General features: G+C 38.3%; 1 protein-coding gene across 1 annotated transcript; it reads left to right on the forward strand.

The window, feature by feature from the left end:
• Positions 1–419: 419 nt before the first annotated feature.
• On the forward strand, positions 420–19,853 carry LOC139714905 (WD repeat domain phosphoinositide-interacting protein 3-like). The gene is made up of 10 exons (XM_071626552.1): positions 420–650; positions 2,802–2,876; positions 9,775–9,876; positions 11,341–11,428; positions 12,258–12,352; positions 13,609–13,799; positions 15,206–15,291; positions 16,406–16,507; positions 17,825–17,946; positions 18,690–19,853. Exons 1-10 carry the CDS (start codon positions 581–583, stop codon positions 18,794–18,796), a joined length of 1,038 nt encoding a protein of 345 aa, XP_071482653.1. The 5' UTR covers positions 420–580; the 3' UTR covers positions 18,797–19,853.
• Positions 19,854–26,635: the final 6,782 nt, after the last annotated feature.

A 26,635-nucleotide genomic window follows, 5' to 3' on the forward strand; every position in this document is an offset into this window, starting at 1 on the left:
AGATTTTGCTCCCCCCCAAAAAAAAAAAACAAAACAAACAAACCACAAAACAAAACAACAACAACAACAACAACGAAAAAAAACAAAAAACTGAAGTGTTTCGGCGCGCTTGGCCTACAATATGCATAAATGAGTTGATATGCGATTATCACCTATTGTTTTAGATGCAACTTTATATTATTTTATGCTTGTTCGGGTTTGTTTCTCTTTTTCTTCTACCAATGTTCCTGTTCATGGAACATCATACGCACGGAAATAAACTAAATGCATTGGCCACTCGCTGAATTCGCGATCCGATATAAACTCCGTAGCCAAGTGTTCAGTGGGTGTTATTTCGTGTGAAGATGGGAAAACGCAAGAGCCCGACCGCGACCGCTACGTACACAAAATGTATGCTACAAACAGAGGTAGGTCTATACACCACCATCACCACAGCACCAGCGTGAGGGAGGGGGAGCACGAAGAAATAGACTGAAATCATTATTATCGTAGCATCCAATGAGTTGATTTACAAGGCGCTCGATGTATTGGAAAAGATAGATAACTAAAAAAATATCGGGAAAGTTACGAGAAATAGGTCATGATGAATTTAGGTCCAGAGAACTCGTACGATAACAACCTCCTGTACGCGGGTTTCAATCAGGATCACGGTGAGTTTAAAACCTACTGTATGTTACTATTCCTCTCTGCAAGCGATATTACGACAGCATACTCTTACGCCCCGGTCCTTATCGTACACCTGTAAATTTACAATTTCATGACCAGCAAAGCACACTTGTCGAATGTCCTAAAAGTATGTGACGGACCAACGTCTGCCATATGATTGCCCTAAAATTACTTTGATTTGGTAAATTACTTTAGGGTGTTATCACTATCAGTTTCACTATCAGTATCAGCACAGCAGGGATCCCAGTGCACGGGTCTGTTTAGAGACTGAACATGCTGAACATATCCAGCACGAAGGTTCGACCTCACGTGTAAAAATTCGACCGCACGCAAAGAGCATAGGTTTTATACAAAAGCAATAACAGTTCAGCATTAACAGGCTTCTCATCCAATATTTATTGTTGATCTGGAAGTTTGTTCCTTTTCTTAGTGCTTCTTCTTTCTTCCTGGGAGGCGTGAGAAAATTATTGGTGGGCGGGTGAGCATGAGAAGATGGGTTGCTGGGGAGTGAGACTCGTGCCTTTTTAGGCATTAGACTTGATAGGTGTGATATTTTAATGTAATCATACAGCTTTTATGTACAATGTAATTAAGAATATCATGCAGGTGTTCTCAACAGACTACAGTGACAGTGTAGGTACCGTACATTTGTAGAATCGACTATGTAGTACCTAACTGCGACAGCCGCCACACGCAGTGTGGCGGCTGCGCCGTGCTCCCATTTCAGATCTTCATGTTGAACAAACGGGTGCCTTTGCGGCGCTATATTTCCTTAATTTTTCGACAGAAACTACTAGGAATACTTACATGGGTCGATGAAACCTAAATGACTATCATCGGCGACGGTTTGAGGCATTTCATTGCTTGTGATGCACAAAATGATGTCTTATAAGCAGCTCACCGATGTTCACAGAATTCACAATCACTTGCACAAGCACACAGAATAGGGGAGCTATTCGTTATTCTCACATTAGCGAAACTGTGGGGAAGCCGCCAGGACCGCGCCTGGCGGCGCGGTCTCCGGGGCTGTGTAGTACTGTACTAATACATAGGCCCAGGGGTCGCACTTAACTTTTTTTTTAACTAGCCAGGCGGACTACTTAGAATCAATTTTGACACTGAAGCAATATTTTGGCTAGCCAGACGGACTAGTTACTTCAGAATTTTATGATTTTTAGCTAGTCCGACATGATTTTGGGTGGCCAATGGCCAGCGGACCATCGCCAATTTTGAACCCTGATAGCTCACAGTCTACACAGCTCTATTGCTGTACACAAGTGTCACATGGCATTTGGTCGTGCTATTTAAAACAATAGAACATACATGTAGACCCCATGGTATGTATCCTACTCACATCACACTTTGCTTTACTGCACATGGGAATTTGCTTTGATTGTGTGCAGGTTGTGGTGGATTTACAGGCCTGCCTTTATGTCTGTCAGATCTGTACTTCATATTTCATACGGGCCATATTAGTTCATTACAAGTTTGTTACAATTATCAAAACAGTTTTAATGTACATTGTATGTATCAGGGAGCTGAACATGTAAATGTCATGCCAACACTGAGAGGAAGTTGAGTGGCTTTTTGTTGTTGTTGTTCTGGTGCTGTAAAGAATAATATTCTTTCTCGTTGGTATACTATTACTCTTGTTTGCTAACAACATGTCCGATGGCCATGGGATACACCCTTCTACTATAGAAAATTGTCTCAGAATGCTGATGGAGCATAATGAATAAACTTTACAAAAAGAAGGATGTCGTTGAGTGTAGTGATGACAGCCACCATCATGGGCTACGAGACTATTTAAATTACTTGATTATTTTGATCTAGTTTGCAGATGTGTGCAAATGTTTTAAACAGTCGCAAGAGGTGATTGTGTGCACTTTGATAATGAAGTCACTATCTCAATTGTTTTGTAGCTGCAGATTGGGATAACTTTATGAATCTACAATTTTGGAATATAATTTTTTGAATTATTTGTAAAAGGGATGTCTTCTTGATTGCACATAACACACAGTCCCATATGTACGTACATGTTGTAGTTGTGCCTCCTTAAATCACAACCAAGCATTCCATGATATATTCAGTAATACCACACACACACACTTGATTGATTCTTTTTTTCACAACAGGTTGTTTCGCCTGTGGCATGGAAAATGGCTTCCGGGTGTACAATTGTGATCCCCTCAAGGAAAAGGAGAGACAAGGTAAGAGAAGGCAAAAATTCCATTTCCAGTAAGGCCCCCCTCCCCCTCCCTCCCCCCCTCGCCCGCATACTGTAAAAGCGTAAATTTTCGCGGTGTTGTAATTTTCGCGCAACCAAAAACTAGCGCGAAAATAAAAGCACAGGAATATTTCTGCTTGCCATATGTTCCTGTGCGTGATGTCTTGACTCCGCGGAATTAAAAACACGCAAAACTCTTCTTACCGGGCCAAGCGCGAAAAATTAGTCGCACGAAAATATCCACTTTTACAGTAGTTGAAAAATATGTAAAAAAGAGCATGTGCAGCATGAACAAAGTTGTTGCAGATGTGGCTTGGCAAGGTTATGCCCTGTTACAAATTAGACTAAAATGGACCCTCTGTGCCATGTTTGCAATGTGAAATATGTACATGTACTGTGATCTCACAAACACCTAATGATACACTAAGGCAATGATAAAACTTTAAATATTCTAAAAAGTTAAGGAGTTGGATAGAAGGTGCTGGCAGCACTAAATAATCCCATGTGATCACATAATTTAACTGAATAGACTTATAAAAATTTGTATGCCATTGATGCTCAAGATGTTACTTTCAGTACTACTTTGAGTGTTAAATTTAATATGTAACTTATATTCAGGTGTAGGGAAAATGTTTCTTTTGAGGAATTTGGTAAAATCCTTTTGTAATACTCTTGAAAAAATATGCATTAATAAGGAAAATCTTGATTTTTTAGAAATAAAGTATAGTGTGTAGTGTGAAATTTATGAAAGAAGCTTTGACAGAGAAAAGTATGCTTTTCCGCTTTTATGCACTTCTGGACTTTCTTTATAACATCAGGGTTCGAAATTGGCAATGGTCCGCTGGCCATTGGCCACCCAAAATCACGTCGGACTAGCTAAAAATCATAAAATTCTGAAGTTACTAGTCCGTCTGGCTAGCCAAAATATTGCTTCAGTGTCAAAATTGATTCTAAGTAGTCCACCTGGCTAGTTAAAAAAAAAGTTAAGTGCGACCCCTGATAATACATGCACTCACACACACTCACACACACACACACACACACACACATTATAACACAAAGAAAGTAAGGAAAGGGTTGGAAAGTTGCATTGGACTAAGTAAGCGTTTCCCCACTGCAGATGCTCTTCAGAGCAATTAGTAGAGCACTAAATCTGATCCGAGAGTAGTGCACAATGGGATCCAGCTTTTGTTTGTCACGAAAAATAACTGTAAGTAGTGTGACCAGGCCTTTTACTGAGCATCACCATAGATAGAATCAGCGCACCCAGTCAACTTTGACAGGAAACTATGATCAGCTTTCACCACTGAAACTCCTTTGGGGAATTCCCACATCAGGGCCATTCACAGTGGGCTTGAAAACTTGCAGAGTTAGAAAAGCTGTAAACTTTGTCAAATTAGTCAAAGTGGGTTCTGTAAAAGAGGAAAATTTACGGGTGTTGAACTTTTCGCACATTTCGTGCAACCAGAAGCTGCTACGAAAATTAAAGCACAATAAAAGAATGTCTTGATCCCATAGAATTAAAAACACATGAAATTCATCTCACCCAGCCCAGCGCAAAAAATTAAGTGCGAAAATATCAATTTTACAGTCTGGACAAAGTCATGATTAGACAAAATCTTAGTGGCCATTAGACCAAATTGATAGTAGACCAACTGGGTGGTAATAGCTGTATTAATCTGAGATGATCTGGGAATTGGACCAATTGGTATTAGACCATGTGACTATAAAGCGATTAATGTACCATGCTGCAGAATACACAGCAAATGAGGGAAAGACCTATGGATGGAAAAACACTTTTTTACAGCTTTGAAATACCTCTAAGTTGTTGAGCAGATACAGGTCAGGAGACTTCGAAAGTGACTACCACGTAATGGCAGAAACACAACTGTGAAAAAAAGCATTGAATGTAAGCAGTGTCTGAGATAATGAATTGTTTTCCTGCCTTCACAGCAAAACTAGGAAGTACAGTGTACAACATGTACTGTTATTCACATCAAAGTTTTAGGGTCATCACACACTGTTCATGACATCTATTCAGAAGAGCATCAAGTTATGTATAACTGGTGTGGCATACTGTAGAAGTGACCCGGTCTTTATGTGTTGCCTTTGTTCAACTTGTTTCCTGTTCTTGTTTAACTTCTGTTTCATTTTCACATCCATGCATAACATCACCTCTAAAGTCAAAATAAGTCTCTACCCCTTTGAAAGGGACTGAAAGTACATAGATGCCAAGTTCAAAAAATTTTCATGAGTGAGATTTTCATGACTCGGCATCTCGGCGCGCGTGCATGTGCATGAGCGAGGGAGCGAAGCAACTGAGCGAGGGGAGGGTGTGGGAGGGGGTGTCTGCCCTCCCGCGGTTTGGGAGCTTTTTCAATCTTAACTGTTTATGGTGCAAGCTGATGAATACTTCAGTTACTATTTTTTACTTATTTTGAAAGACAAAAGGGAGATATGCCTTCAATTGCAAAATGCGTGAGAAAAATGGGTGTCATGCATGAGATCGTGAGACAGACCCTAAATGCTTGAGTCTCACTCACAATGCGTGAGACTTGGTAGCTCTGAAAGTAATTTGTTAAAGTAATCAGTTGGACGTCTTTAACAGCCTTTGTTGTGGTCTGTATGGTGGTCAGTGTTGTCAAGACCATGATAAGGGCTTTTTACACCTGGAAATTTTTGCTTAGTCCCGTACCAGGTGATAAGCACAATCAGGGTATGCAATCATGACTTTCTCACTTTAAAAAATTGTAACTTCTAAAAGAATGCACCAACTGACTTAAAAATTCACATGCAGCATGCTAAGACATCAGTAATCACATGTGGTAAGACAATAGCTAATTTCTTCTCATTTACTGTTAATTATTAAAGGTTAATTACCAAAAAGTCCCCCAAAACCCACGTAATGCGTCAAAAAAAGCGTTTTACAACTTACGTAAAATCAAGATTTGAGGTCCATATTTTAAGTCTACCCCTATGTGTTTGGTATCAAATTAATGGATTTTTTCCTGGCATTGCTTGCATGCAATAAAAAACAGTGGTTCTTTCAGCTGGAGAAAGTTATAAGGTCTGAAGTCCCGTCCTGGTAGGAGTGTAATGCTGGCTTATTTTTGTGACATTGTGACCTTTTAACCCATGCTGTACAGCTATACATGGAGAAACAGCTTATTTTTCTGCTTTTCCTGAAAGTACTGAAGACACACTACAATATGGTGCGCTGTTTGCCAATAAATGTTCAGCCAGTTTTGAGTTTTGAGCCATTTTCAAATGCTGAGTAAAATAAGTGCAGCCGTTTTTCAGTATTTTCAGTGAGGTATATCCTAATTTGACTACTTTAAAGAATCTGTTCCCCTTATTGAGTATCCTTGTTTTTTTAACCATGAATTGTACATATGTAGAAATCTATTGTGTGAAAATTTTAGCAAATTTGAACAATAGGAACTTATTTTTTTATATTTTTACAAATTGCTGAGCATAAAAAAGTGCGATACACGCCCATGTTATACTGCATGAAGGTCATATGATAAGTGTTCAGTCTTCATATTTCAATGCTTGTTCAATTTCTAAAGATATCATAAGCAAAAACATAGTATTTTGGCTTAATATGTCATTGTTTAAGTGTCACAGCTTTGATATCAACTCAAGTCATCATAAATCTCACATTCATTCTTCTATCTGTGTTTACAAATATGAGAATTGATCCAAACACTGTGCGCACATTCAAGGTCAAACTGTACAGATAATTTTTTGATGAAAAATATAATATCTTCCAAAGTACCAGCCCTAATTTCATAAAAATTTGTAATAATGGCCACTATATGTCTGTTACCTATTCCTGAAAGTTTCGCCTCTTCACTCTTTGGCAAAAGTGAAATATGATAAAATATGTAAAAGTGGTTTTATTTGAATTCAAAATAATGCCTACAAAATTGATCATCCATTTCGAGAAGTGAAAATATGAAATTCATTCATATTTTGTGACATGTCATGGCTATGTGCTGGTGGTGAATGAAAGGGATATTTATCAGGAATATCTAACAGCAATATCAGATGAAAAAAACATTGTCCTTTTTTAAAATGAATTTTTCCAATATATTAGTCATTTCAACGTAATTCGACACCCTTAATTTAAATGCTAATTTATGTGCAGTTTAATGCAAAATTTTGACTCGTTCTTTACATGAAATGAAAATTTGAACACTCAGCTACAACAAACAACAAAAAAAGCATTTTCACCAAGTTTTTTTCATTTTTGCCCTGTTACACAATTGCATACCCTGATTGTGCTATTGACCACCAACGGTGGGGCTAAGGGGGGGCCTTAGCCCCACCGTTGATACGGGACTATCCTTAGCCCACTTTCTGTTTACACTCGTTTTTGCCAAAGTGGGCTAGCCCCACCGATAGTCCGGTATTACCTGGCCCTGCAAAATAGAAGGGTTAGCACCGCAATTGCGGTGCCAAGCAAGTGAGTGTAAACAGAAGGAAAAAATAATCCGGGGCTAAGCGACGGAGACGAAGTCGGACCCCCACTGACCAATCAGAAACGAGGTAATCAAGTGCTGCCGGTGCGTGCGTGTACGTGTACAGTGCACAGCGTAATCATGAATATTCATGTGGTTTGGAAAGTCCGGGGCTAAGAAATACGAGTGTAAAAAGGTCAGTTTTCTCCTTAGCCTTAGGACAAGAGATAGTACGGGACTAATTGGCCAGTGTAAAAATGCTGAAAAAATTGGTACGGGACTAACGATAGTCCTGGGTCAGAGAAAGTCCAGGGTTAAGAAACACAAGTGTAAAAAGGGCTATATTGTACACTAGCTTTGTCCCTCTCATAGTGTCTATCTAGTAAATCTTTGTTAAGAGATCAATTCAAAGTGAAATCTGTTCTTATGCCTTTACCACGAAGTGTCACTGGAGGCATTATATTTTCAGGTTGTCTGTCTGTCCTTCCATTCCTCCGTCCTGTCCGTTCGTAATCAATTTTGTGGACAGCATATAAACTTAAAAACCATGTGAGTAAATCCCAGTAAAACTTGGCATAAATATGTATGATTGGACAAAGTTGTGACTATCAACTTTAGGTCAAAGATGAAAGGTTAATGTCAAATCATTACAATTATTACACAATTTCCCCTGTATTTATGCAATGCCTGCAGGTTTTCTTTCATAAAACTTAGTGTATACATGCATTACCAGATAAAAATTCTCTCTGGGAAAGTTTAGGGCCACGGGGTCAAAGGTCAAGTGAAAATGCTAAAATTTCACTTTTTTCTCCATTCCTCGGAAATGGCTCAATGTTTATCATGAAACTTTGTACATACATGTATAATGCCTGTACTGCCGACAATGATTTTCTCCTGGAATTTTGCAGTCATGGGGTCAAAGGTTGTATAAGATCATAAACAGTGTTTAGTTTTGTCCTTTACCAATTGGTATATAAGTAACACACTAACCATTGTGGTTATTTCCATGCATTCACAAAAAAGGTGTCATACATATTGTATCTACTGTGTAGGGAATCACTGCTCTGTTTCTTTCATTTTTTTATTTTTTTTTTTATTTTTTTTTATTTTTTTTTTATTTGGGGGGGGGGGGGGGGGGGGCAGAGGAAGAGATATATTGATAATGCAGACTGTTTTGACATACAGTATATAGCCAGGCTATGGGTAAAGGCAATCTACCACTAGTCTTTTGCATTGTCAACATTTCAGAGATTTTTGCAACTGGTATTCAAATGTGTACAGTATCTGAATATATGTAGGATTTATATCCAGTCAGGCTCTTGGCACACAAGTTCAAATGTAGCTTGGCAGGGATTTTAGTGTCAACTTGAACATACATTGTACATACATGTAGATTGTTGTTTCTGGCATGATATTGTTTTTACATTACATTCATGATATTGTTTTTACATTTAAATCAACTAGGCATTGACGGCACAGTTATGTTTCAAAATACTGGGCAGGGATTAGATATCAGTGGTCATGCATGCTCATGGGGTACCACAGTGGGGAAAAGAAAACATGTTGCAAAACGTGATCACTTTCTTTTACAGAGTAGGCATTATACATTGTACTATATCAAGATATTTATGTATCTCAGTCTCACCTCCCTGGTCTCACCCCACCCTCCAGGCCCCTCCCCCACTTTTTTTTGCTGTTTCAGCAGGTTTAACCCTTGACCCATCAACCCCAGATCAGTACTTTCTAGTAGTTGCCCTGTAGAAGTGCATGTAGGACCCCACAGAGCACACACTTGGAAATAGTGACAAAAAGAAATTACTGAGACTTCACTATTTCTGCATTGAGTGCTGAACTCAACATGCCAAACTATACAACAGTATATACATCTTCATGTTTTTAAAAGGTGCAGCAAAATGGGAAGGGCATTTCTTTTTACCAAGTTGGTCAAATTCTTGTAGATTATCTTATTTTGAAAAAAAATAATCACCTTTTAGCAGCTTTATTGTCTCAAACTTTTAGACGTAACATAAATTTGGGACAATTCAAAGTGCACAGTAGATATGAATTACATACTTCTTTCAGAATAATCACCATCTCTGTAGAAGTTGCTATGTCATATCCCAGGTTTGTTTGTTTAAGTTTTTTGTCAGTATTGTGCCCAATTCACGTATTCTCTATCAAATGTCATCGTTAAATATTGTCAGTATATTACACAGGTGTGTGTTCATTCAAATATTGACAGTAACATGAAGTTGTCATAACAAATATGGGAAAAATGTATCCAGAGATTTGTGATTTTTTTTTTCTATTAGAGGTGGTACAGTTTATCCAAGTCTTTTTTCCTCATTATCATGTACAGGTGTACTAACTGTCATTACAATACCACATTCATTGAATTCATTTCCCTTGTATCAACAGATTTCACAGATGGTGGTGTTGGACACGTGGAAATGCTCTTCAGGTGCAACTACCTTGCCTTGGTGGGAGGAGGGAAAAACCCCCATTACCCCCCTAATAAAGGTAAGACAACACTCATGTATGGTGATCACCATGTGTTGAATTCCCTTGCCATATGTGGAGTCTGGGTGCAACTGATACCCACTCCAACATGTAACCAAAGCCCAAATATAAATGTGCATTGAGTGAAAACAGCAGTACTAGTAGAACACATCAGTGAGAATATGAAGAAAATTCTGTTTGTTCAAAAGTGATAAATTTTTAAAGTTTTGGTGTCATTATTCTAGATCAAGGAGACTACTACACTTCATGATGTCATCATGGACAATGATTGATTATGAAGATATAAAGAAAACTGGGCACATTTTCATTTTTCTAGCATAATGAAAGAGTACTTGACTTACTATCGCTTTAACAAAGCAGGGGGAATAATATTACCCTTTTCATGTAACATGTATGTCAGTAACAAGTTGATGGAATACAGTGTATTTTTCATGAAAAATGAAATTTTGTGGAATTCTCCATATATTTTCTTTATATCGTTGTCCATAATGACATCATGAAGTGTAGTAGTCTCCTTATCCAGCGGTGACAGCAGAGAAGCTGTAAAAATTAATAACTTTTCAACAGATTGTCCGATTTTCCTCAAATTTTCACTGTGTGTTCTGCTGATATTGCTGCTTTTACTCGATCCACATTTAGATTCAGGCTTTTGCTTCCCTGGGACACTGTTTGACATTGAAAGAAACACTGAACTTTGATGACTGATCTCCCTCATTATGTTCAAATAAAGGAAATACTGTGGCATACAAAAGTTTCGAAATCTACCGGTATGCAGTTTTTATCATACTTTGAACAAATATCAGAATACTTGCAAACTGTTTCTGCAATATACACTTTGTACGAATGTAAGTTTATTGCATAAACCCTACAGTCTAATGGGAAAAACGAGTGTCAAAAATCTGGTCTCTTTCACCAGATCACTTTCACAAAAGCTTTAGCAGTAATTCCAAACTGCAATCTGCAATTTTTGTCAAAGCTTAATATTTGATACAATACCATTGGCACTGTTTGCATCAATAGAACTGTGGCGCTTGGATTGTTGAAAACTGGAAGCATTGTTAGAAGATACCTTAAAGGAAACCAATGCTCTAATATCAACGTGGATTGAGTGAAAGCAGCAATATTAGTGAAACACATCTGTGAAAGTTTAAGAAAAATCAGGCAGTGGATTCAAAAGTTATGAAACCTGTTTAACCCGTTGAGAATGAGTCCCAAATATACTTGGGCAAGGGTTTATGGGAAATGTGTGAAGTAGCAAAATTGGCCCGTCCTCAACGGGTTAAGAATATTTGATTGTAAGCGCTCTGCTAGTAAAATTTTGTAGGTTGAAGTAAACCTTTTTTGTGTATGTATTTATGCTTAAGGTTGTGTCTTTTATATGATACACTGTATGGTGCACATGACAGTCAGAACACTATCATTCCATGACCTGTGTCTTTGCTCATTGCTTACATGTATTTTCAGCAATGATCTGGGATGACCTGAAGAAAAAGCCAGTCATTGAGCTTGAATTTTCCAGCGAGGTCAAAAGTGTGCGGTTACGAAGAGACAGGTAAGAATACTCCACTGTTTTAGAAAAAAAGTTGGTCCAACCATGTGGGTTGTGCTGTGGCGCTGACTCGGCGAGTCATAAGCACTTTGATACTGTATGTACATGTAGCTATCAATGACAGTTACTGTACAAATTTTTGTTAATCAACCTTGTCACTCTGTCATTTCACATATGAAATCACAAGTTCACTTTCATTTTGAGTCATCCGATGTGTAATTTAATGACCATTCGTAGACTATAAAGCAGAAGGGTTTTTTTTTCGGTGTAATGCATGAAAAATTACTTTTTTTTTAGCTGTTCACGTAAAAGCCGCTGTATCTTGGTGTAATTAAATTACCAAGGCCTCCTGTATCAGCTACCCATGAATGCCATGTGGGATGATGTGTTGTCATATTCAATTGATCATCAAAAATGTCTTGTTGCCCACTGGTTTGATAGATATGTATTTGCACACCTTGACTTTCGTTCACTGCATTTGTAGTATATTCTTGGCTTTTAGCAGAGAGCCTCTGAGGCTGGCCCTTTGAATTTCTGCAATGCTGAATTCACACAGGTGTCAATGATGATGTTGTAAAACTTGCATTCAAATTGTACGATGCCTTTATTACATACAATTTTGTATTACCCTTCGTATTGATATCAAGTTACTGCTGCTATTATGATACAATACACATTGTACCCTTAGATTCCCCATTTCATCTGTGCCATAATTAATGCAGTGTTGCAGTCCACTATTAAAGTGTAATCAGTCGTGTAGTCCCTCACACAACAGAAATACTGAAGATCAAGTGTAACCTGATTTTTCATTCTGCTCTTTTTCATGTGACAGAATTGTAGTGGTGTTACACTCTATGATCAAAGTGTATACATTCACACAGAACCCTCAGCAGCTCCATGTCTTCGATACGAGCCCCAACCCTAAAGGTGAGTTGTTCTCCCCCTTAACCCGTTGAGGACAGACTGATTTTGCTATAACACGCATTTCCCATAGACACCTGCGCGAGTATTCTCGGGACTCGTCTTCAACAGGTTAATTTACCCAGGTGATGTACACTGTAAGTGGGTTTAAGGTGATATATTGGAAACCTTGGCAATGGAGTTGCTACTTGGAACTTTATACATTCACAACTCCATAGCCTGTAATAATGTTTCAGTGATAACTAACTGAAGTGAAAGTGTAAGCATAACACACACCTTTGCAGTGTACTCACATTTGATTCAAAAGATTTCTGTTGTTACTGGGTCCAAGTTTTGGCTCCTCTGCAGTGTATTTTTGTAAATAAAGACAAGTAAGACAAAAGCAAAAATGGGATGAGATAAGGAAAGCTGAACACAATAGTTGTGCTCCCTACTTGCAGTGCATCATGTGGCATCACATGATGCAGTATGTGTAGCTTAGAGCAGACTCTATGCTTTAAAATGGTGCATAACTCAACACAAATGCACCTTCCTAACCAAAAACAAAACTTCCTAACAAAATAATGAAAAGAAAGTACACACTCTGAAAAAGTGTGCACTGAGAAAAGAGGCTTTGAAATTTAGGTTCTATTCAAGTACTTATCTATTCCAAGTTGTGCTCTGTGTAATGAATAGGACAAAAAGAACAGGATGTTAACTCAATAGCAACCACAGTGAAGGGATGATCAGGTTACACTGACATTTTGTATGGTCTATTAGCACACTCTATTCATGACGAATACTTACTTTCAAGGCGGTAGAATCATTCTTTCAAAAGTCATGAGGAGTTGAAAGTGAAGAGAGTGTGTAAAGGGTTTTTTGTTTTTGTTTTGTTTTTTGGAAAATGAAAACTGGCCTCTAAGACATACCTGATCACATTATTCTACAAAAACAGTGTTTTAAAAAAACACAATTTCCCACTGGTTTTAACCTGTTGAGGCAAGTCGCGCGTATACTCAGGTAAACGTCTATGGGAAATGCGTGTTGTAGCAAAATCTAACCGTCCTCAACAGCTTAATATCCAGGCTTTAGGATTATGTAGAAGAAGAATTACTGTATCAGAAAACTTTATGACCTAAAAATTGACTAGGTTGACCCATATTACCTGTTTTGAGTTGTCACATGAAATTGGTGCGTGCAACATTCTGTTGTCAAATGTCCTCGTGTACAGTGTACCCAAGTCCTTTTGCTTTCAATCTCTCTCTCTCTTCAATGTGTTGCAGGTCTGTGTGTCCTGTGTCCAAACAGCAACAACTCACTGTTAGCATTCCCAGGCACCAAGACAGGCCACGTGCAGATCGTTGACCTCGCTCAGACAGACAGACCACCACAGGATATCACGGCACACGAGGGCGCCCTCAGCTGCTTGACATTCAATCACCAGGGATCGAGACTTGCCACAGCATCAGATAGGGTATGCTTTTTAACAATAACAATGCAAGCAGTTTTCCTCTAACAATTGTCATACATAAAAAACTCGAGAAGAACCAGTAAAGATTATTGATCAATCATTGAAGGATCATATAACATGCAAGTTATAGGTCAGTTTGGAAAGTGTTCACAGACATTGCAGATCCCAGTTCTCAGACTCTCATGTTGCTTGTGTGGTACTTTCTGTTTATCTCCAACCTTCCATAGTGACATGGCCAGAATTATCATCATCATTGTGCAGATTATTGAAACACAAACTGCAGCCATAATGGTCACAAAGCTGAGAAGGGTGTGCAGTAAGCTGTGGATGAGATTGTTAAAAAATGTTGGCAAATTAACAAGTTTTGACCTTTACAAAGAAAGCAAACTTAAGTTTTAGTTTTAGTTTTCAGTTTGGGTTATTTTCATATTTTTCAAAAAGTAAACAATACTTTGTTCAATTCAGTTCTCAAAAATAGAAAGAAAAATTATTTCTCAAAAAATAAACAATACTCTGTTACCCATCATCTGAGGTGTCCCACCATTTCAAAGCCAATCCCAGCATGCCTCAGGCCTATACCCAGACCAGGACCAAACCCAGACTATACAGGCAAGGCCACGCCTAGGACTGAGCCAAGACTTTGTTGCAGTCCCATTTCGATAATGATCATCATGTTAGCATATACACATAACAACTATGCTAAATTTTACTTTGTGCAAGTCTAAATTGCACCCTTTGGACAACTCCCTAACCCACTGAGGATAGGCTGATCTTGTTTGATGACGCATTTCCCATAGACACCTGCCTGAGTGGACTCCTAGCTTATCTTCAGTGGGTTAACAAAAGGGACATGTTTCTCATTCTTCTTTCTCGGTCTCCCTCCTCTTATCATAGGCAAGCCACCTGCCTGTAATTTGAGCATGTACTTGTAACTCCTTGTGCGTTGAAAGGGCTAAAGTGCATCAGCATTGCTTATGCTGACGTGCGCCTTTGTCTTTGATACATTATTTATGATTCATTTGTCAGGTATTTTCAGAATTGCAATCACGAGTAATGTGCCTGCCTTTTTACATACAAATGAAACTTGTCAGACCTAGGTGTGAAAGTAAATATACTGTAAAACCAGAAACATTTGTGGCATGAAACTGTCGCGAATTGAAGCTGACGGCCTTTTTCATGGCATGAAACTTTTGTGAATTGCCACTGGCATTCGATGCATTGTTTTTGTTTTGTTTTTTTATGTACATTTTATATTTGCAAATCTAGGCTCGTCGCAAAATTCGTTAAAGTTTCATGCACACAAAAGTTTTTGGTTGTACATTAGTCAAGTGTACATTATCCTTTAGTCTCAGTGGTTTCTCAGACAAAAATGGTAGTCAGTGTACGCTGTGTTCTTGCCTCCCATCCAGGGGACACTGATACGGATATTTGATACCAGCAATGGCCAGCAGCTTCAGGAGTTGAGGCGAGGTGCAGGAGGAGCCCAGATATACTGGTATGTACTCCCTAGGCACATACTGGCCAGCATCCGTGCTCACAGCCGTACTTAGTATTAGAATGTAGTCAATTTACTTTCCCAGTAAAATTTTATAATCCAATAAATGACAAAAGGCCAATTAAATGAGAATAAATTGTAAATCATGGTAAAAATGTCGCTCAACATGGACACAGAAAGATAAAAAGAAGATGCTTTGAAGAAGTTTTGCAATCTATCATTTGTAGTTGAATGTGTCCTAGGGCAATATATGTCTGCTATGTCACACTTGTGTCTGGCATGCATATAGGTTGTGACAATGACTATGTCACATTTTGAACACCATGCTTGTAACTTTAGACACAGGGGCATATTACGCTTTCTTGGATGTCAGCTCTAAAGTAACAATCTGCAGTGTGAACTATACATGCTTGTTGCTTATTCTGAAAAAGGTTTTTAAAGAAGTGTATTTCATGCAGAATGTGAACACTACTACATGAAATTTGGTCTAGATTTAAAGTGTGAAATGCCATTCTCTGCCTACATCATAAGTTTACTCTGATGAATTGAGTCAAAGTTTAGTTCTGTAACCATACCATGTCTGCACATGCAGCATTTGCATGTTTTAGTGTGATATCAAAATGTATTTGATAATTAGGAATTGTGATTACAGTGACAGTCAAGGCTTAAAGATCAAGTTTAATAGTCGCATGTTGGCAGTATACCCACAATGTATGGCAATGCTGTACACTGGCACTGGTCCGAAGGTCCCTGACCAGTCAAAATCACTGTCGGACCAGTAACTTTTTCAGGAATATACCAGTAAAACATGAAAAAACTGGGTACAAAATGGGTTAGTGTGCAGCCTTGGATATGGGCACAGTCTTAGGTCAGTCACCCTGGCTGGCCATTGTAACCTGTTGCCCCCCAAGCCTTTTCGAGGTACCTTAATATTGATTTCCAGCTTTTGTAATGAGAAACTTTGTAAATCTACCAAAGAAACCATGTGGAAACTTGACAAGAGCATATTTAAGATGATGGGTTTTGTAATTTGGCATTGCTTTACCTCTACACACACACATAATGGGAACACATTGTTACCATATTTATCTCCGATTCCACAATTTCACTGCAGCATAAACTTCAACCAGGACTCTTCTCTGCTGTGTGTGTCCAGCGATCATGGTACAGTCCACGTCTTTGCAGCTGAAGACCCTCAGAAGAACAAGAAATCACAGTGAGAATTCCTTGTCTCATATGATTCATGTTTGGAATGTCATGTCTTATTGTGGAAATCCTGAAGATGCATGAAATTGCATCTGGTGATGGCACATGATACCCAGAGAGCTTGCATTGAAATATAGGACATACAAAGTGTATATGCCTTTTAGTTTTTGTCGAGCCAACCGGAGGTGCGGGGAGACTATTGGGATCGCCTGAGGCGTCTGTCCGTCCGTTGTCTGTCCGTAACGCTACAAAAACTTGAATGCCGGTAACTCTCTACTGAGGACTTTAATTTCAATCAAACTTGGAGGGAAGAGTGGTTATACAAAGTTACACATTTTTCCAAACATGAAGGTCACCTCATGGTCAAAGGTCACAGGCAGGGGTCAATGAACTTTAGGGCCCAATGTTAAGTTTTTACAGTGCGTTTCGATTATGGCTCATAACTTTTAATGTGTATGTCTGTTTGTGACCAAACTTGGATGGTAGATGTCTCTTGGGGAGTTCAAGGTCACCACAAGGTCAAAGGTCACAGACAGGGGTCAACGAACTTTTAGGGCCCAATGTTAAGTTTTTATGGCCTGTTTTGATTATGGCTTATAACTTTTGATCACTATGTCTATTTGTGACCAAACTTGGATGGTAGATGTCCTTTGGGGAGTTCACCACAAGTTCACCACAAGGTCAAAGGTCATAGGCGTGGTCAATGAACTTCCGGGATTCAGAAAAACATTAATTTCTTCTACACATTTTGGCACTTGCCTTGTTTAGTGGAAAATAGATGTACTTGTACTTGAAAATTTCAGTGGTTTTCCTTGAGTGCTGCAGGCTACTAGTAATTGCCCGAAAGTGTGAATCTCATTACCCTTTGTTAAAAAGTTTCCAAATGACCTGAAATAGGATATTCCAATGTGTTTGCAGAGTCAAAATTGAGAGATATTGAATGGCATTGAGATGGATGTTCAGCAAGTGTTAGTCAAATTAGGTACAAGAACTGGAGAATTAGGACAGTTTGAAAATCAGTAATTCATTTTGATCATGTCATGTACTGATGAAACCACATACCAGTTAGTGGCTTTTCCTGCCTCACAGCCCATTATGTCATTTGAGAACTGCCTCTCATATTTCTTGATTACAAACAACTTCAGACACATTCCCTTACATTGCATGAAGAATGGAAATACTCTTGCCACTTAGCCTATGTGAGGAGAGAATAAACTTTACTTGTAACAAGTAGTAAGAGTCCAGATTCTTTGATAACGGTCTTGAACATAAAGTCAATGACTGTGCATGTCTTACGACTCGTCATCATTATCTGTGTCTCTGGCAGCCTTGCATCGGCCAGCTTCCTGCCAAAGTACTTCAGCTCAAACTGGAGTTTCTGCAAGTTCCAGGTTCCAGGCAACGCACAGTGCATCTGTGCCTTTGGTACTGATGCAAACTCAGTCATAGGTGAGTTGGCGCTTCCTCTTCCACATGGAGGGAGGCATCTTCTGTGTCATCTCTTATTCATTGCTTTTTAAAATATTGTTCATCAAGGTCCTTATAGATCTCTGCCTTGCACTTGATAGCTTTTAGGAAAATATGTGCACCCAGCTCAAAACCCACAAAAAGTAGGCCAAAATTAATTTCTACTTATCTACGTAGTACGAAAGAGTAAGCTCTAAGCTTTACAAAGGTTAAATAATTTGTTAGAATTGGACCATCTTAACAAAAAAAAAAGGAAATAAATAGATAAAGAAGTGATTAATATGAAAAGAGCTAGGATGTGCTGTTTCATAGAAAAGGGAGAAAGAGGATTTAAAGATTAGGGTCACTCAAGTGTGCTGTGCCGAAGTTTCAATTTCACAGTGAAGCAGCACCTCTCCTAAAATGAGGTCCAGGATAGCTGCTAATATCTCCATTTCAATTTTGTTTGAAGTCACCAAATTTTTACTGTAGGTAGAGAGAAGATTACTGTGCCCGGTAAGACAAACTTTAAAATTTGAGTCAGTCAACCCAAATGACTTCTTTTGGTCCATTACAGAGATTCCTAATCTGTGACTTTTTGTGGGTTTTGAGCTGGACGGTCAACCTGGTTCACATTTACTTGATCATTTCTGTGTGTTTATGTTCACCCATCTTCATGCATGCACATGCAGTGTGTCAGATAGAATAGATCTAAATAGACTTTTATAATGTGTTTTTCTTTCCAGTTGTGTGTGCAGATGGCAGCTACTTCAAGTTTGTTTTCAATGCAAAGGGAGAGTGCAGCAGAGACGTCTACACCCGGTTCCTGGAAATGACCGATGACCACAGCTGAGGCTGCCCCAGTAACTCCTGTTTGTGAACAGAGCTGGTTTCAACTTTCCTTTGTGAAATCTGTGCTGCAGGTGTAATCAACGCTGTAATTGCCACCAACAGGCCGGGGACATTATTTTGAGTACTTTACAAATGCTGTCTGAGCAAAGCTGAAAGACTGCGGTAATCGTTGTTTGAACAGTAATTATGCTTTATGAGCGGTTCTGTGATATGTTCCCCCTCCCCATGACAAAGAGTGATTTGAATAGTCATCAGAACTGAAGTCAGTCCCAGGTGAGGTTATAATCATTACTGCATCTTGTTTGTAAAAGATCTGATCACAGGAATTAGGGATGTCATTACGTCATAAGGTCTGTACTTTAACTCTCTAATCATTCCAGAATGATTGTACAAGACCTGTTCATGAATCCTTTACTTTAAAAACCGAAAAAGATATACTCTACATTTTGAGGAGGAAAAACAAATTGATTGAATTGTTTTTCCAGCCACTATAAATCGTTCATGATTTAGCCACCTAAGTCTCTGTAACTAGTCTCTGAGAAGAACGTCTCTGTAACTAGTCTCACACCAAAGCATGTGGCTGTTCATCAGGTGATGTACACATAGCATTGAATGCCATTGGTTTTTACAGAGGAAGTATGGAAGACCGACATTTATTTTCTGCTAAACTGTAAAGGATGTACGCTTGCATAGTTTTTAGTTTCTTTTATTGATTTCATGCTAGCTTGCTTGCTTTTAAGAAGTGAAAGATATTGATTGTGTGAATGCATTGGTTATGCTTTATCAATTGCTGAGTGGAGATAAGATTTTATTACTAAATTAGAATATGATTAAATAATGTAAATCTCTGAACACTGAAACATTTTTGCTGATAGATCTCATATTATGTAGCTAGCTACATGTACACATAACTACCAGGTATTAGAAATGTTTTTGTTGTAATTACCCAATGAATACTAAAGATATCTTATGCTTCCTTGTATTCCACGATGCTTAAAAATGTATGCTTTACAAATACCTTTTTATGCCTCCGCAACGAAGTGGCCGGAGGCATTATGTTTTCGGGTCGTCCGTCCGTCCGTCCGTCCGTCCGTACGTCTGTACGTCCGTACGTCCGTCCGTACGTCCGTCCGTACGTCCGTCCGTCCGTACGTCCGTCCGTCCCGTTTTGTTTTTGTCGATATCTCAAGAACCGTGTGGTGGTTTTACATCAAACTTGGTATGAGGGTATATCCTTGGGGGATAATACTTTGTGTGGATTTTAGGGTCACAGGGTCAAAGGTCAAAGGTCATAGGTTATTTTGTGAAGAAAAAAAATTTTCATGTTTTTCTCCATATCTCGCAAATGGTTCAAGGTATCTTCATGGAACTTAGTATATATGCTTGTACCGATGGGCAGTGATTATCTAGGGAAGTTGGGGGTCATGGGTCAAAGGTCAGGGGGGTCAAAGGTCAAGGTCAACTCCTCAAAATATCACTACTTTCCTTAAAATGCAATATGCCTGAAGGTTTTTTTTTTTTTAAACTTGATGTATGGCATGTATTACCCAATATATATTTTTGGGGAAGTTTCTTGCCAAAAGGTCAAAGGTCAAAAGGTAAAAGGTCAAGTGAAAGTGCTAAATTGCACTTTTTCCTCCATATCTCGAAAGTAACTCAAGGTATCATCATGAAACTTACATATTTATGCATGTTCAACCTAACAGTGATTCTCTTTGGAACTGTGAGGTCAAAGGTCAAAGGCCAGGTTTAGATAATGCTATTTTCCCATTTGATACTGAAATTATACTTTTTCTCAATACCTTGAAAATTACTCAATGCATAAACTTATAAAAGGGTCAAAAGTCAAGTAAAAATCATCAGTTCCCCAAATACCTGCACTCTGACATTTTAATCATTCATCCAATTGAACCTAGTTCTAGGAAAGTGAACTTTCAGCACATTTGTGTCAAACCTGTCATTTTAATATTTTGCCAATTGTGTGAAACTGTCATCACACATTGTCAAGACATTGTACTATAGACCTATTAGGAGAACCATGCATTATGGCGGAGGCATATCAGTAGCCGTAGCGATATATCTAGTTGTAGAATGAAATGCCTCAAGTTTGTATATGTGAAAGGCCCCCATGCCCAACCATGAATGTCAAGTCCCTCCGTTAAAAAGAACTTGCCCTGATCACATGAGCATGACATATGTAAATGATTAATATATCTCGCCTGTAGAGGATGAGATCAAGAAAAATGTGGACCATGATTGTAGCGTACCTTTCAATAAAACTCAAAGTCATTCAACTACACTTCTACTACAATGATTTTAAATTAGGTTTAAGCGATCAATTTCCTTCCTTCAAATCTTGTCAACTTTGCATAGAATGACGAACTAAAGAGCAAAATATTAATCGCTCACTCGCATTTTGTTGCAGACCCTTAAGATAAATGAATTCATTGTATCTGTTGATTTTCAGTCTCTGCCACTCCAGTGGAAAATGCAGTTTTGCTGTCAGATTTGCTTGTTTCTTTACACTTTTTCTTTGCATAAGGTCTTCCATCTATTCATCCTCCCGTCATTCCTCTATAAAGATTTAAAAAACTGAACTTGTGATCTGCTGCTCTTGAAGACTATGTGCTGATTGGAAGACAGATGATCATATCTGAATAATGTGTAGATTTGTTTCCACTTGATTGAAAAGTTCTACTTCTTGTTCTAGGAATCGTAGCTAATAATCAAACAGTGTTTTCTCATTTCAGTTACATGTACATATAGATAGAACACATATATATGTTAATATACTTCTGAAATTTCAGCTCCATTCATACATGCTTATTTCATCTACTAATTTTGTATGTGTATAAAAGGTATCCCTGATTGTCAATAATCCTCTAGCGCTATGCGTCAGTATGTTAATCACAAGCTTGCACATCTCATGCATGCTCACTCACAGAGCCTGCTCTGTAATTAGCTGAAACAAACAAGTGCCTTGATCAATCTGTGCACCACACTTTCACCTCACTTTTTGATGTAAATAGCCTTGACGTGAGGCTAACTGACCCAGCTCTGTAGGTCATGGATTAGGAGCAGGTTTCATGCACCCTGGACAGTCAGATTTCAAACATGCATTAGAAGCAGAGTTTTTGTACAACAGTCTTTTTGTCAGACGGAGATGCAGACTCCCAATTTGAAAAATGAAGCGTTTGTATGTTCATGCAGTGGTAATAGAATTTCCTTCTGATGGTAAATACCTCTATGAGAGGTAGGGGAACATAAAAGAGATTTTAAAGGACAAGTTCGCCTTCATAAACATAAGGATTGAGAGAATGTAGCAATATTAGTAGAACACATCATTGAAAGTTTGAGGAAAATCAGACAATCCGTTCAAAAGTTATGAATTTTTGAAGTTTTTATGCAGTACCCGCAGGATGAGAAGACTACTGCTGTGTATGAATAACTTAGATGTCACATGCGTACAACAATATAAGGAAAATATAAAGAGAATTTCACAAAATTCCATCTTTTGAAAAAAGTACACATTCCCCTAACTCCTTACCGACAAATGTTATGGGTAATATTATCCCCCCCTGCCTTTAGAAAGAGGCACGTCAAGTGCTCTTTTATTATGCGAAAAAAGTGAAAATACGTTGAATTTTCTTTTACATTTTCTTTATACTGTTGTACGCGTATGACTCACAAGCTGTCGTAGTCTCCTCATCCAGCGGTTCCAACACAAAAATTTAAAAAATTCATAACTTTTGCATCGATTGTCCAATTTTCCTCAAACTTTCACTGATGTGTTCTACTAATATTGTTGCATTTTCTCAATCCTTATGTTTATGAAGGTGAACTTGTCCTTTAAGATCTATACAACTGTGCCTGCATGACTGGTACTACCAAGGAGGTACTAGGCGAGGTCGCCTACTTCCTTTTGTTTGTTGTACACAAAGCACACTAGCCCCTCGTGCTATAAAGTATTACAGTCAGTCACTATATCATCGGTCGATTGCCGTCCCCAATGCCCCAATGCCTGACTTTGATTAGCTGTGGTGCATTCTGTTACAAATCCAAGTCATGTACATTTTCTGTAAACAAACCAACATATCTGACTCATTCAAGAGGGAAAAGTTGTGAATAATATTCAGTGGAATTGCACAAGATATTATACTCCAGTATAAATCAGAAATTTGGATATGGCTGGTAGTGTTCACTGCTACTCAAAACTCGTAGTCGTGTTAGCTTCCCACTACCCTTATGGAGTGACAAAAACATGCACGTAGTTCCTTTGAGCACTTTCTCTTTACTTCTTGGCCTAGCCGATATTTGAAACTCGTCATCATTATTTGTTTGTAGTCTAAGACCCAATATCAGCAGAGTATGAGTTAAGTATGTGATGGGCAATACAATGTTTGGGTTTCTGAAGGCAGAAGAAAAAATTATTTGCAGTGTATACAAGTATATTCTACCCAGTTGAACTGGTCTACAGGAGTGTCAATCATACAAGATATCTTTTTAAAGGGGAAGTCTAGTCCAAATATAAGTTAGTCTGATAAAAAGAGTAAAATCTTACGAGTTCAACGATGAAAATTTGACTGAAATCGGATGAAAAATAAGGAAGTTATGACATTTTGAACTTTTGCTAATTTCTGCAAAACAGTTCTTGTACAGTGGATATGAATATGCAAATGAGTCAGCGAACCATGTCATACCCTCACAATTCTCCATTGATCATGTACGAAAAAAAAAAATGACAAAAATTCAGTGTTTCTGTTATTAAAGTCTGAAACATGATGTTATTTCTGGTTGAATAACTTCAGAATAGTGATCATTTAGATACACCAGGATTTGAGCCTCGGGCATAATTGCGTTTGAATGAAAATTGGGAATTTCAAAATTGTATTTTCAAACTATATGGCAAGTTGTGAGGGAATGACATGCTCACTTTGCCATTTTCATATTCATATTGACTGTTCAAGAACTGTTTCCTGAACAATTAGCCAATATTTGAAATGTCAAGACTTCCTTATTTTTCACCTGATTTCGATCAAAATTTTACAGTTGAACTCGTAATATTTTACTCTTTCTTATCAGACAAACTAATATTTGGACTGAATTTCCCCTTTAAAAGTGACCAAGAGGAACATGAATAGGCTAGTGCAAAGTTGAGTTGTTTTTTAACATTTGTACTCAGTTTGAGAAAATGAAGTTATTGACATTCATTGCTGCATTATATGATACTGCCTCATTGTGGAGACCATGTGAAATTGGTTCAACGATTATTGCAATGAAAGGTCAACAAACTTTCTTATGAAGATCCAATTGTGAAGATATTTTCAATTGTTGGCCAGTTTTGAAATCAAAGCACTTGGCTGGTAGCCAATCAGAATCATGCATTAGGAAGTATAAATTTGAATCTCTGACCTTCAAACTAGAATAACTCAGTGTGCAACAGGATTAGGACAATCCTTTCTAAGATATGAGAAGACTTGTCATTACATGGAATGTGAATATGAACCCATGAAAAATACATGTGTAGGTACTTCCTCATATTGGAATATCCTTACAGGTCAAATCTCAGATGTTGTAAGGGTTTGTAGAAACTTTGATTCCGATTGATATTGCATCAAGGTAGTAATAATGTTTGCAAAACATTCCTATTTTTAATGGGGGGAGGGATTGGAGGGGTTGGCTTACATTTAAGTGAACTGATATGTAACTTGAAACAACTCAAGAAGTAGATACCATGACAGAACTTTTCTTTTTATTGGGGGTTGGATGCATTTTGTCCTCTTTTCATATTGACAGGAAGACTTAGAAAAAGTTTGTTATTTTGCATTTTCTGATGAACCTGTTTACAGTTTGCGCACAATTATGAGATATACAATAATTCTCCTAGAAAATAAACTTTCAGACAAATTTGGGGGGAATTTTGTCTGCAGGAGATTGGTATTTGTAAAGTACATTGTACTGTAGTATTTCTAAATTGCAAACAGCCTTTTACAGACTTTACTGGGACTTAGTAACAGCAGGCAGTGCATTCAGTTACATACACTTGAGGCAATCAGTACAAGCATCAGAGGTCCTGTAGATGTTGGAATTTGCTGTTCTGAGTACAACTGTGTAGAATAATAGTATCATCATTTTCATTTGGATAATAACATTTAACCCTAATCAGGCTGGGCTTTTTTGGCTATGCTATATCTGGGGGGGGGGGGGGGGGGGGGGGGGGGGGGGGCGGATTCCGCCCCCCCTTCAGATCTCGCTTATGGAACGCGCGATCGCGCCGAAAATCGGCACATGCGACGCCCGCAACGTATTCTATCAAAATGTATGGTTGCTTTTTCCGAAAAATGTTTCTTATATTTTATATTAATTAATTATTGTAATTTATGCATAAAATCAGTTTTCGGCTCTAAATCACTTATTAATGCTCCAATTAAGCTAATTTCTTTTTTTAAATGTTTCTTGTATCATTCTTCTGAGACATAGGATTAAAAAAAATCTGTATCGAAATTAATTTCTTATGTATTTTATTGTTTTTTGAATTTCTTATGTATTTCTTTGTTTTTTGACCTTTTGTTTTTGTTTGATTTTTGGCCAAAATTTGTCACAGACATTTTTCGAAGCATTATTATGCTAAAATGAATTAATTTCGGCCATTCTAAGTGAAGATATGAATTTTTATGTGAATTAATTGAAAAAACACAATTTGCATTGGATTTGTACACAAAATCACGTTTTGGAGCAATTTTGGGGTTGACAAATTTTTTTCGAACAGGTGTCGCATCAAAACGGTACGCGCGGGCGCAACAATTTTGGTCTCAAAAGTTGCGCGATACTTGAAAGAAAAAAGTCATGAAACATCGTGGCGTGAGCTTATCGCGTTGTGAAGATATTGCGCGAAACGTTGAGGGGGGGCGGATTCCGCCCCCTCCCCCCCCCAGCCTGATTAGGGTTAAACAACCATCAAAATTGCCATTAAAATTTCGTGTGCATGGAATGCGCTTTATTAAAGTACTTATATATCAGTATAGGTGATAAGGACTCTTCAGCTCTTATATTTTTTTTTTGTAAATTAGTGATATTACAGTGTATGTTTGTTTATGATGTTGAAGCATGTTCACATAACACACATCTCTCAGATCCTGTGATGATTTGTGTGACAATCTTCTTTTCTATCACTAGATTATCTTCTAGTCTATCACTTTGATACAGATTTTCTGTCCATCAATGTACTTAAAGACGTCTGCCATCATTCTATCTCATTCAAAAGTCTGTGACTCGTGGATCAATGTTCAAGTCATGTAGGAGTCCCGTTTTCCTCTAACATGGAATATGAAAGTAGACTCTTAGGAGTGTTTCCTCCATGCATGCATGACACCACTGTGCATTATAAACTTAAGGCCACCGCACACTACACGATAAGACTGGTTTTAAAGTCTTAAGCCAAGCTGTGTCTTAAGACCAGTCGTACAACCGGACACCGCACACTATACGACCCGACTGTAAAGCGCGCGCACTGCGCACATGCGTGCGCTTGCATTTTACTGCATTGTGAATGGCTGAAAGCCCACGACCAGTCGGTAGAAATTCAACATGTCAAATCTCTACGACTGGCGCTAAGACCCAGTCGTACGACTAGAAAATGGCAAGACTGTGACGTCACACTTCTAGTCTTAAGGTCTTAAGACTGGTGAATCGGGGCAAAATCGTGTAGTGTGCGGCGGGCTTTACTGTTGCACAGTGCTAATGTGCATCATCCATGTATATTTGATGCAGCGCAGTCAGCAGGGTTGACTCGGCAATAGGAGAAGATGAAACAAGGACAGCAACTAGAGATTTTTTTTTT

This window comes from Diadema antillarum, unplaced genomic scaffold (genome assembly GCF_040938485.1).
Source record: "Diadema antillarum isolate AM-2024a unplaced genomic scaffold, OU_Dant_1.0 seq00002518_RagTag, whole genome shotgun sequence".
Classification (NCBI taxonomy): domain Eukaryota; kingdom Metazoa; phylum Echinodermata; class Echinoidea; order Diadematoida; family Diadematidae; genus Diadema; species Diadema antillarum.

Excerpts from the sequence above, each read along its gene's own strand:
- LOC139714905 (XM_071626552.1), top strand. The coding sequence starts at position 581 with ATGATGAATTTAGGTCCAGAGAACTCGTACGATAACAACCTCCTGTAC. Across the intron at positions 13,800-15,205 it reads TTGCCACAGCATCAGATAGG|GGGACACTGATACGGATATT; the intron begins GTATGCTTTTTA and ends CCTCCCATCCAG. Across the intron at positions 16,508-17,824 it reads CAGAAGAACAAGAAATCACA|CCTTGCATCGGCCAGCTTCC; the intron begins GTGAGAATTCCT and ends TGTCTCTGGCAG.